This window comes from Excalfactoria chinensis, chromosome 6 (genome assembly GCF_039878825.1).
Source record: "Excalfactoria chinensis isolate bCotChi1 chromosome 6, bCotChi1.hap2, whole genome shotgun sequence".
NCBI lineage: Eukaryota > Metazoa > Chordata > Aves > Galliformes > Phasianidae > Excalfactoria > Excalfactoria chinensis.
Genome location: NC_092830.1, coordinates 25,463,838 through 25,476,581, shown reverse-complemented (window position 1 = coordinate 25,476,581; position 12,744 = coordinate 25,463,838). Strand labels below are relative to the sequence as shown.

Sequence of the window (12,744 nt, the reverse complement as noted above, 5' to 3'; positions counted from 1 at the left end):
TCTAGCTCATGTTATTGCAAAGCAAATGTAATTCACTCATGTCTGTTTTGCATGTATGTTTGTAATTGTTAAACTGTTCTGATCTTAAAGCTTTCCCCTGAAAGGGAAGAGAGAATTGGTTCTGCTTCTGTTTGTTTGTTTGTTTTTAATCAGAGGTTAAGAAGAAAGTATCTGCGTGAACTGCTCCTTAGTGGTGAAAAAGCTTGGGGATGATTTATGTTTTGTTACCTGTTGATATACACATGCTCTAATTTAATAGCTTCTGAAGTGATCCGTTTGCTGACGTAGCTGTTTTTCCCAATTTACGTAATTGGGAAGGGGTGTTGCCAGACTTTCTAAGGAGAGATTTAAGAGGCTGTCACAGAGACTGCTGGAGGAGCATTTTGGGTGTACTTCCATCCTAGAGGGCCGAGGGGAGGAAGCCAGTTTATGAGCTCAGGGCATGGGGCTGCTCCTGCGCTCTGCTGTTGGTGTGTCCCCTTGAAGAGAAGGTGCTGCTCCATCCTTCCCTGTGTCCTGTGGCTGGGTGTCGCAGCGCTCAGAGGGAAGGCTGAGCTCTCTGCTTGCTTAGGTTTGGGTAGCGAGGTGTTCCCAAATGCAGTGGGTGGAACAGCTTTCTGTACGTTAGTTCTGTTTCACTGCTTTTCTTGTGGGTTTTTTTCCTCCATATGTCAAATGAGAACTCGAAGTAATCAGAAAGCCATCTTAAATTGTTCTTGTGTTTGAAGGTACTTGAGTTAGTGAGCAAGGAGCTCTGAAACATCTCTTGTCTGCTTTACCAGCAGCTTTCATTTCTCTTTGCCTCGTAAATTCCATGTTTCAGAGTTTCCAGGAATTTCAGATGGCTGTACCGCTTCTAAGGCAATGTTGCCCTTTTTAAAATGACCAGAATTTCAAGTTATTTCAGTGCAATGGGAACAAGGCTTTTCTAGCATGAAGCAGTCCCTTTGCTGTTGCCTAGAAATGAAGAGTTTATGTAAGGGCTCACAGAGGAGTGCAGGTGAGCACAAGGAAGTGCCATTAGTGTGTGTTCAAAGGAGAATGGGAGAAGCAGCCTAGCAGGAAAAACAGCTACATAGGATTGGAGAGGGAGTAAAGTGACACAGTAAAGGGGAGAAGCAACCGTGTGCTATCAGGGACCCACCAGGGACATGGAAAAGAGGATTAAAGTAGTTGTTGGGGGGAGTCTGGTGCTGTGTTTGTGCTCCTTTGAAAGCGAGCTTCCCATATTAAATTCTTACATTAATCCAAATCTATGTAGGAAAATTAAAAGTTATGTGTATAGTATATCTCTATATATACACAACACTGATTTAAAGCCACCAGCACATAAGTAGTTTGTTAATGTCTCATGCCTTAGACCTTGTGTCCTGAAACACCATTTGTAGGCAGTCGCTTGTTTTGTGGCTCCTGTAACACATGCCTAAATTTGTTGTGACTTCTGAGGACTATGCTGGTCACTTGCAAGCCAAATTGTGACCAAATCTAAGCCTTGAGTCACTGAGAAAATAAAAGATGTTATGTGCTGAACGTGACGTTAGCCCGAAGAAGTGGCTTTGTCAAGGGTCAGCATGGCTGATTCAGTTTCTTCAAACACTGAAGTGATTCTGTCATCTTTACAGACGGTGTGCTTGATTTGTCCACTAAGAAGAGTCCTTGTGCCGGCAGCACCTCTCTGAGTCATTCTCCAGGATGCTCCAGTACTCCAGGAAATGGGTAAGAGAGAGCAACTTACAATGACGTTTTATGACTGTGTTTTTAACTAAAAATGTATGTTTACCACTTGTCAAAACTAACTTATTTTTGGTGTTAACCCTCTGGAGTAATGTCTTTTTCAACATGCCTTTTGGTAAATACCTTCATCCCACCTGCCAAATAAGAGCTGTTGCAAACTGAGACAGTTTTACCTGCGGTGAAGAGCTCTGCTACCTGTTCTTTAGGCCAGTACTTAGTACTTAGCCAAAAGTCTTTACTGCCTGCTTCTTGGGTTCAGTGGAGAGGTAAGATCAGTTAGATGTCTGAAGACTTTTTTTTTTTAATGCTTTGCAGTGTGACTTAGTTTTCATTTCATTTATATGGAAGTTAACTGACAAAGAAGCTTATTTTACCAGTAGCAATAATTTGGGTGATGAACTGGAGTGATTTGATTCAAATCACTGCATGTTCTGTGTTTCTATTTGCTTGCACAAACCGCAACCTTAAAAAAAAAAAAGAAATATATATATAATATGTATATAATAATAAATAGAGAAGCTGGGTAGCAGGGAAGTCTCGTTGTTCAGAAAACTCACTCCAAGTATGGGTTTTTTGGATTTGTAATTGCACTGAATTATTTTTTTCTAAGGAAACACAACACGCATGATGTAGTACTCCTGCCTTAGTTCAAGGTGTAAAAGAATGCTGTCAGTAGTTACTTCTAGATGCTGTGTTTCTAATGGTCATTTCTGCATACGTTTCGAAATCCTTTACTGTAGTTAGGTTTGAGTTAATTGTACTGGAGAGGCGGTTTGGGAGTAAGGGGTTTTGGGTGTTGGTAGGAAAATTTTGTTTGGAAGCTGCTGTGAACTACTAGTTTCATTAACGAAGTGCAGGAACAGAACGTGATTCAAACTACTATTTAATTGCTGGATTTAGGCTTACAACAGCATTTAGAAAACTTGAGTTTTTAAACTAACATCCCACTGCCAGTACCAACCTCATGTACTGCTAACAGCTGGTCTGACTGTTGCATTCTTTGGGGGAAAATACTGCTGTCTGAGAGTTTCTCCCTTCAAGATTACATTTCCCATTTAATATTTCTAGTAATAAAACCTTCTCAGAATTGAATCATCTCCAGCTTTGTTTCCTTACAAAGACACTGTCTGGAATCTGTAAGAACAGCAAGTTTCTTTTTTTCCCCTGTGTGTGTGCCTGAAGTGAGAGCTGAAGTCCAACACGGGAAGGGGTGGCAGGGACAGCATCTGGCTGTCCTGGTTGGTTCTGTGGGTCGAGAGAGAGTGCTCTGTACTGGCACTTGTAGTCACTTGTACAGGTGTGTGGTGGATGATGACTTAGTCTGTTTAGAACCAAGGAAATCAGATGCTGACCTTCTGTTATAGTTAGCTGTCAGTGTGACCTCTCTTTAGGAGTAAAAAATACAAGTGCGCATTCTGATGCTTAATACGTGATGTCGAAGGGATGGAGGGTATGCACTGAGCTCTCTGGAATAGCGAACTTATTTGTCTGGATTTTGTTCTGAATTCATGCTGACTCCTTTTACTCTCTTCGGCTGTGACCTCTCTCATCCTGGAGAAAAACTAGCAGCATATATGATAAGCACTGTGTGCGTTACCTGCCAGGTCCTTTCAGTGGATGCTTCTGCTCTGAAGACTTACTTACTTTTTCTGATCTTAATGTGATGTTAAAAACAATGGTGTAACTTTTCAATAGCATTTATCCTATAGCTAAATAAAACTGATTTATCTAGAGGGCTTTGCGCCCGCAAAGTCTCCCTGAGCGTTATAACACTTGTAGTCTTTCTTAATGGGTATATCAAGCTTGGGAAGGTTTGGAGGTGGATTGTGAAATTGATTTCTGGTTGGTGGGACTTAGTTACTACGAAGAGGTTGAGCAATCAGTAGCAGTACTTTGTGTCATAGAAAGCACTTACGACAAAAGGAAAATGGTAAATTACTTGCTTTATTTTTCCTGCTTATTAACCTTTGGTCTGGATTAAAGCGTAGAGTTTGAATTTGGGATTTTTTTTCTTAGCCACGTTAAGCTCTGTGTCAAATGAGATTCAGGCCTGTGTATACGTGCAATTAGTTGCTAAAAGGGCAACTTGGTAAGTCTAGTGTTCTTCTTTGTGATCTGCAGTGTCCCGGCTTTCATATTTGGTGCTGAGCATTTTTTTTTTATATCCTGTGCAGCATTACTTCAATGCGATGTAAGCAAACGTCATCCAAGGTTTCCTCCTACTCGTAGATGCTGCGGGTGGCAGACATATTTGCATGTTGAATATGTTGCATTTCTGGCTTACTCTTTTATTACTGTACTTGTTTAGTGGTAACGTCACACCAGTAACACAGTTCTGTATAGATCCATGGCGATTGACTCCTACTTTGTAATTAAGGTGCTATTTTCAGACGCTTGCGCGAAGTCTTTTCTACTCCGAGAATTTGTGAACCCAACCAGAGACCAGCCAACAGGTTTCATTTTTCTTTGCCCAAAAAGCTTCTCTTTTTTTGTCAACAAGTTTTAAAACTGACTGATGCTGAGACTTAATAAAAAATAAAAAATAAAAAATAAATTAACAAATTAAAATAAAAAACAAAATTTAGAGAAAAATAAATAACGCAAAAAGTGATGTTACCCAAGCAAGGCCTTCTAATAAAGGAGTGGCCCCCTCACCCATCCCTCCCTACCTGTGCAAGTCCTGCTCACATCAGTTTCCTTCCATCCAATTAGGCGACCTGGGAGACCCAGCCAGCACCATCCAGAGGGACTACAGAGTGGTGATGGGGTACCTCCAAGAAGCTTGCAGGATGGAACCAGGGAAGGTTATGGCCACTCTACATCTCTTAAAGTACCGCTGGCTCGATCACTCCAGATTAGTGAAGAACTGCTGAGCAGAAACCAGTTCTCTACAGCTGCCAGCCATGGGCCATCTGGACTACAGAATCATGGACAGCACTTAATATTATCCAGGGAGGCTTCTTGGGCAAAACCACACTACGAATTCAATTTCAGCCGCATGAAATTCAGGGGAAATGGTGCACTCAGCAACATCAGTGACCTTCCTTTTCTTACAGAAAACTCTGCCTTTCAAAAAATGGCACTTCAAACTAAGCAGGATGGGAAAAAGGACGTGAGCCATTCGTCTCCTGTGGATTTAAAGATACCACAAGTTCGAGGCATGGACCTTTCTTGGGAGTCCCGCTCTGGTGACCAGTTCAGCTATAGCTCTTTGGTAATGGGTTCACAAACGGAGAGCGCGCTTAGCAAAAAGTTAAGGGCTATCCTTCCAAAACAAAACAGGAGAAGTTTGCTGGATGCTGGACCAGATTCCTGGGGCTCAGATGCTGAGCAGTCTACCTCTGGACAGCCATATCCCACCTCAGATCAAGAGGGAGATCCTGGCTCCAAGCAACCTAGGAAGAAAAGAGGGAGATACAGACAGTACAACAGCGAGATACTGGAGGAAGCAATCTCCGTGGTGATGAGCGGGAAAATGAGTGTTTCCAAAGCTCAGAGTATTTATGGGATCCCCCACAGTACACTGGAGTACAAAGTTAAAGAGAGGCTGGGCACTTTGAAAAACCCTCCAAAGAAAAAAATGAAATTAATGAGGTCGGAGGGGCAGGATGTTTCAGTAAAGATTGAATTAGATCCCCAGGGAGAAGCAGCACAAAGTGCAAATGAATTGAAAGATGAGTAGGGATGTTGTAGAGTGCCAATTACTTTGCAAACTGGGTGAGCACTACTGCATAGTTCAACCACCATTGAGCACACCTCATTCTCCCATTCACTGCAATGCTCTTTTCTTTGCAGTTCAGCATAGACTTGTGTGGACACAAGTGAAAGGCGTGCTCTGAATGTCACATTTGTAAATTTTTTTCCAGCCCGATATGGTGCAGATTCCCTCCTTCACCTGCCCAATATCCCTTTTTTCCCCCTTTCTTTTCTTCTGTTTTTTTCCTTTTGCCTTTTGCATGTTTCTCTGTAATAGAGAGTTGAGTTACCTCATAAAGAATGCAGATCTGTGGAAGTGGACACCTTGCCTGTACAGCCCATCTCAACTCCCGCTGTTGGATGTTTTTCATGTTGGTCTTAAGAGAAATAAGTCCACTTTGTTAAACTGGTAGTCTCCTAAAACCAGGCTTTTTGAATGAGAATCAGACTGTCATTCTTCAAAACGTTTCAGAAATCTTTTTCCCCTTCCTTTTCTTTGATCCAGTTGATTGAAAGAATTTAAGCTGAATCAAGTTACGTAGGAAGGTGCCTCTCTTGGACTCGGAGATTTGCTTTTTTGGTGGCTAATCAGTTGGGTCTAATTAGGCTCTCTGCTATTTTCTTTCTAAATTCGACATGCTTACCATTCGCTGTCTGCTTAGTGCTCACCCGGAGGGGAGGGGAGGGAAAACTTACAAACACTACCTTCAGAATATGTCAGTGAATTATTTGTAACACTACCTTCGCTGTAATTTTGTTAGATATTTTTGAAGGGTGATATTTGACTCACCTGCTTGAGGATGTAGCCTTATCTCACGGAAGACAAGCTTCTCATGGTCAGGAGCAGTCAGGGTACACTAAATGATGTATTAGGGTATGCCTCATTATAACAGAATTAAGGTTCTTTGTGACCTTCATGCTTTTTACAGACTTGATTCTGAGTTTACTAAACTAAGTGGTTCCAGCAACTAGTTTAAATGACTCTAATCTGGGGATGGGGGGGGGGAGGGAGGGTATATGTGTAACAAACTACTGTGATCTTGTGCAAAAAGAAAGAAAAAGAAAAAAAAAAAAAAAGCAAAAAAAAAAAAAGCCCACTAAACAGTGATCTCAAACGTTACAACCTCAGTAGTCTGCCCAAATATCCACATTAGTGAAGGAGCTTGTTAATGTTCAGGGAAGAAGTAAAACACTGGTAGCCTGACCTGGCTCAGGCTCTGTATCATATCTAGCTGTAATACTGTCAGGGTCGAACACTCAGTGAACGGGTGTTTCCTTTTTAAATATTACAGTTGCCAGTAGCAGGAGATAATCTTAAGTCCTGCTTTTTTTTTTTTTTTTTTTGCGTTGTTTTTATTTAACCTATTTTGATAGTGGTTTAGCACATGCTGGAATAAGCATTTAAACACCATCAAAGCACTCCGTAAACGGCAGATCCTTTTTGTTTGTTTCTTTGTTTTCGGATATTAACGGTATCTTTATCCGTTACGTGGAGATCCAGGATAAGTTTTGTAGGGAACTTTTCTCTTTGATACTTTCTGCGGGAGTGGTCAGTAACGAGGTGGAGCTTACTGGTATTTCCACAACGTGACCAAATCAGAATTGCTGGTTCTTCAGGTAGAAACAATTTGGTCTTAATCTGTGCAAAAGGTAGATAGAATTACCGCTTGTTTTCCCCACTTGCACAACCAAAAGAAGCATCGGAGTTTTTGTGTGAGAGCATTAAGCAGCGTCAGTGATTGGAAATGGTTTCTAAGAGTTCATGGGAGGACAGCCTTAGGTGGTGCTAGGGATGCTGAATGACCTCGGGAACGGTTGGTCCTGTTAGCCTCTCCCCCTCCCCAGCAACTTCGGATTTTCAAAGGTTAGGCACACCATTGCTGTCATTCTGAATATGCACTGCTCGTTCTCGAAGCGGGCTGGGCGTTTGGCCCCAGCTACCCTTTGTTTTTGTTTACTTACTACGTTTTAGGACTGGAAACCTTGGTTCCCTGTAGCTCTCTAGTTGTAGTGCGGCATTTCAGGCAGTTTGAGCTCCGTTAGCAGTATGTGAACTCTGCAATGCGCTCCAGTTTAGCTGAGGATCGCAATAAGGTGCGGTTACACGAGTGGTTTCATCTGCTGTAGGAAGTTTGCTGCAAGCTTAGAAGAAAAAAAGAAGTAACGCAGTTTTACTGTTGGGAGAGGTTTAACCTTTTGCCGTTGTCTTTATTTAAGCAACATGAGTTGAGTTTTATAAAACCTTGTCACTGTAGTGTATGTGGAGTGCTCATTTTACCGACCTAAATATTTTGTATGTGTATGTTGAAGTGGGTGACAATCGTGCAGCAGAAGAATGGTGTGCCTACCCTTTAATGCTGCAGTTTTAAAAGAGAATTTGTCTCGTCATTTCAGACTGTAGGCTAAGAGTTGTAAATAGATAGTGAGAAGTCGAGTACTCTTTATTTGCTTTGGTTAGAAAGTGGATATTAAAACACAGAAAAACAAACCAAACGCGTAACTTTCTCAGTTGAAACGTCCTGAGACCTGAAGATTGTAGTACTCACGTCTGCAAAGCTTTTAAACATAACACTTGATCTGTGATAACTTGATATTCAGGTAACCTTTCTTTTTCGAGAAGCTTTTGAACAACCGTATTTCCTCCAAAGGTCTCTGTTGAAAAAGGAAAAAAAAAAAACAAAAACAAAAAAACAAGGAAAAAAAAAAAGAAAGAAGTGTAGATTATTTTTTAAGCACTAATTGCATTACGTCGGTAACTGCAATATAAAATAGCCATTATTGTTTTGTGAAGCATGGTTGAGATTAGTTAGTGGTCCCTTTTTAAACTTTCATGAGCCTCTCAAAAAAAAAAAAAAAGAAAAACAAAATTAAAAAAAAAAAAAGCTGCTGAATATTCAAAAGATATATATTTTACCTTATTGTAGGTTTTGTAAATTTAGTCTGTAAGATTCAGGTGCACCTTTTAATGTTAACATTCTGTTTTGAAGTCCCACCCGGTGTATTTTCTCTGAGGTGATTCATCACGTGAGACTGGGATCACTCCGAGTGCTGCAGTGATCACGAATATTTCCTTTCCTTTTTCACTCCGGATTTTTTACAGGCGCTTTCAGTGTAGCTGACTAGTAGTAAATGGGATCATTTTAAATATAGGATTGGGATTAATGTTTGTCCATTAGCATGCTTGATTTTCTGCTGCCCAGCAGTTTGCATGGCCAAAATCCCCGGTTGACCATATTTTGGTGTGGGAAGGTGTGGTTCACTGCTGTCTTTGTAGCAAAAGCCTTGTTTCTCATGTTATTTCTGCTAAGTGGATGCTTATGTTACTTGGATCACTTGGACAGGAGCTAAGGTTTAGAATCTTCCTCCTGCTGCTCTTTGAGGTCGCATTGGCGTGTAATGGAGACAAACCGCAGCCCTGTAGGAGTGGAGGCGTCGTTAGGAGGAGGCCTTTCGGGTGCTTTTTGTCACTGGTTTTCTCTTACTCCTGAGATCGTCCAGCCGGTGTAGTGATTGGACTTAACAGTATTGTTGTGTACTACGTTGATGTAGCTGAAGAAGCCTGACAGCGAGAAACTGTGAATAATATTTGTGGCAGTCTCTGAAAACTAGTTTTTCAGTCCAAGTATCATGAAGGAGAATCCCTCTCCCCCGCCCCCATCCTAGAAAAGTAATTTTATATTTTGTGTGTATAAAGTTTTAAGACTCAAGTTTCATATTGTACTGAAGTTTAGGTGTCGCTTGGTAAATCTTTGCTGCAGCATATAATTGACGATGAGTAAGGCTTAGTGTGGTAGGGGTCCTGGTGTGGAGTTAATTATCGTACAGTTCTGGTGAGAAAGCCCAACATGTATGAAATGTGTCTTTTTTTTCTTTTCTTTTTTTTTTTCTTTTTTTTTAATTTTATTTGGACTTGTAAGATGTAAAAGTGCTTTTTTAGAACTCTGACCTATTACAAACTATTACCTCACTTTCAGCCAGCTGGATCCTCATTCCACAGTGTTGTAGGCATTATTGTGGCTGTAATGCTTGAGTACAGCTATAGAGTTGAACGTTTCCAGTTGGGTATTGTAGGGACACGTATCTGGACTTGCTTTTTCATTTCCATCGGAAGGCTTTTTGTTTTTTTTTTTCCCGTCATTTCCTAATGTTGTTTTTTTTTTAAAGGCTCAAGATGGTTTCCTTGAGAATTTCTCATTTCTTCCTGCTAAGTGGGGATAAATATGGAGAAGTAGCTACACGAGCAGCACACATATGCCTTTGCTTTCTCCTCTTAGCAGATCTCCTGATTTGATGCTTGTATGACCAACCCCATTGCTAGACCTGAGATTGAGCTCTGAATTCCCACTGACATCAGAAAACGAATGCTGTTAACAAATGCAGGTGTACAGACGAGGTGGTGCCCCTAGTTAACACAACACATTCAAGCAATTCTAGTACCATCCTTTTTTTTGTGGAGCTTTCTGGTGTTCAAGGATATTCCTGAACACGAGGGGCAACTGCAGCTGTATTTAGACCAGTTGGGAACAGTCAAGAAACACTCTGTGCTTTGTCTTGTGGCAGGCCGGCATTGGAGTCTGAATATTTCTTTCTGAGGACCCAAGGGTACGCTGCCTTCCCCCAGAAATTTGCAGGAACCAGCAACGTGATTCAGAGGCTTTAGGGCTGAGTAAGCTTTGTATAGGTTGGAACAGCTTTTTTGTTCCGATTGAATTGCTTTTTATATCATCTGCAATGAGTGTTATACAGGCAAAACTGGAATTATCATGTTTCTTTTCAGTTTACTTTGGATTAATGCTCTTAAGATGTCCTTGAGTCTTAGCAGAACACGGTGTCCAAGGAGTGAAGGGAACACTGCGCTGTTCCCTTGTTTCTCAAAAACAGCACGGCAACATCTTGTAATGTAAAGAGCTTTTCTTCAGCAAAGACAAAATCGTAACTCTTCAGTGTAAGAATGCATACACCTATTGCAGTCCAAGCTCTTATGAAGGCAAATTTATTGATCTGTACTGGAAACTCCATCGCAATATTTTAGATCTCTTCAATTCTCTGCCAAATGTTGGAGGTAGGATGGAAAGGCTGTTTCTCTCATTCTCAGGAGGATCGTAAACTTCTAGGTTTTCCCCACAAATGGTTCAGAAACAAAACGTAGCTTCAGTCTATGCCAGTATTGCTCGGCACCAGTAGGTAAAGTTGGCTAATACTGCTTTTAAAAGCTATACCCAAAAGAATATGTTTGGAGAGTAACTTTGAGCAGAAACATTGATAGTACCAATCTTGAGTAATGTGGAAAACGCGGAGATTAGAACCTTCAGAAACTTGAAAATCTGCACTGCTAGTTGTGTTAGATGTAGCAAATATAATAATCACTGCAGTTGCTCATTTCTAACTATCCAGTATATAAATGCGATGTGCCGGGATGATCACTAAGCAGAGAGAGACTGTAGACTCAGAACGATCTGAGACATAGATGCATTCCACATATGCAAGATAAAAACTGCAAGTAGCTACAGTGTTCCAACATCCATCTCTCTCCTGGTCTTGGTTTGGCCGGGCCAAGTCTCTATAGCGATATTACAGCAGCAGTTTCACATCCTGTCAAATTTTGCCCTACATTCAGGTATTGTCACGGAAACTTTTAGTATTAGGGAGCTGTACCTAATCCTCATATGGGTCTCTGACCCAGCTGCGAAGTTTTCCTGGGCTAGGTGCTGGAAGGCTGGGTTTACTTCAGCCCGTCCCAGGGTATTTCATTCACCTTCTTCAAAAACAAGCATTTCCTCTCCCCCCTTCACCCCCATGTTGGTCTCTACTTCACTGGTAAGTATAACCTAGAAGTGCTCGAAAAACTAATTCTACCTGATGGATCAGGGATTAGGGGACAGGCTTCATTCTGACTGGAGCAGGAAAAGTTAATGTCAAAGTAATCTCTGTAGTCGTTACCTAATATGGTCTCAATGTATGTTCCTTCCCAGAAATAATGAAGATGCTACTACAGTGACCAATACAGGTTATCAACTACTTGGTGCTACATTTCTCAAAGACTTTTGCAGATATTTTTTACTCCTGCGTGAAAGCATGTAAACTTTACTGTCACTGTAAAAAAGCGCTTGTCTGACCTATTCTAAAGTACCAGAAAAGGGATAAGTAACTGCAGCACTTTTTCTGTTACAATGCCAGAGTCTTAATTAAATCTGGTCTTCAGGTTATGAGGAATCTTAGGCGTACAATCTAGGATCGCGAACAGCTTTTCAGGTCAGATCACAAGTTCTCTTGGGATACTAATCTGTCTTTTAAGGAACGGAAGGAGATGTTTAAAAGTTCAGGCAGGGGATGCACGCATGCCTGATGTTTGTAACCGATCATTTCAATAGGCCGTTTCAGGGCTTGACATTTGGAATCTGGGATGATGGGTAGGGAAAGGGGAGTTTCCCAAACCAAGAAATCATTTTGGACCGTTGTTTAACGTTCAGTTTGAAAAATGTATCACAAGAAAAATGGGTAGGGATTCTTTCTCCCTTCTGCCTTCAGGGAATGAGTAGTGTTTAGAATCTCTGGCTGAAATTCAAGCCTTTTTACCATGTAAATTTTTAATATAAACTCATTGACACGCTTTTTACATCTGAGGACTGAAAATGAATCTTAATGTTTAAGTTGTGGAATGGTATATTTCTTAAATGAAGGGGGAACATTAAAGAAAAAAAAAATAGATTAGAATACCAGCATTAGTGAGCTTAAGGAATTTTAGTATGTAATAGCAAAGTAGAGCAAAGTATTTGATTAAAAAAAATAATCTTGAATTGCTAGTCTGTAACTAGGTGCATTCTAATTTAGCAGGTGAATATTCTTTACTTATCGATATATGATGGGCTTTTTGCAAATAGAAACCTTTATCTGAGTCCCACGTGTTGCTTGTACTGATGGGATCTATGCTTACAGCAGCTTACTGCTGCTTTAAAATGTATAAAATATGTTTTGAGTGTTTGCTCATAACTCTTTCTAACCTCCACTTGTTAAATTGTCAGACATTGGTATTTTATCAGTCCGCAATGTAAGTGAAACTAATGTTCTTAGGAATCCAACTTGTACACACACTGTTTAAAAACCCTCAGGGACAGTTTACACACTATCCTCACTCAATTCAGGTACTTGTACTCTCTTCTTAAACCTAGCAGTGACTTGTATTTTGTTTTGCTTTTCTTTTGACGTGCTGATAGCACATCCTTGATGAATGTCAACTTAAAACTCAGTTCAGGTATCCAGGTATAACTCAGCCAAACGGATTTTAAAGCTGCATATTTACTCTCCAGCACACAG

General features: G+C 40.7%; 1 protein-coding gene across 7 annotated transcripts in view; it reads left to right on the top strand.

Moving 5' to 3' along the window:
* The window catches only part of LCOR (ligand dependent nuclear receptor corepressor), a 73,069-nt gene that overhangs the window by 41,438 nt on the left and 18,887 nt on the right, over positions 1-12,744 (top strand). For 4 of the 7 annotated variants that reach the window (XM_072340885.1, XM_072340884.1, XM_072340888.1 and 1 more), the window contains one exon: positions 1,623-1,716. The exons of 1 other annotated variant lie outside the window; for it this stretch is intronic. In XM_072340885.1, the coding sequence (XP_072196986.1) occupies positions 1,623-1,716 (94 nt within the window). Of the gene's footprint in view, positions 1-1,622; positions 1,717-4,446; positions 6,477-12,744 lie in introns of those variants that run through there. 2 more of the 7 variants (XM_072340890.1, XM_072340891.1) reach the window with 2 other exon arrangements.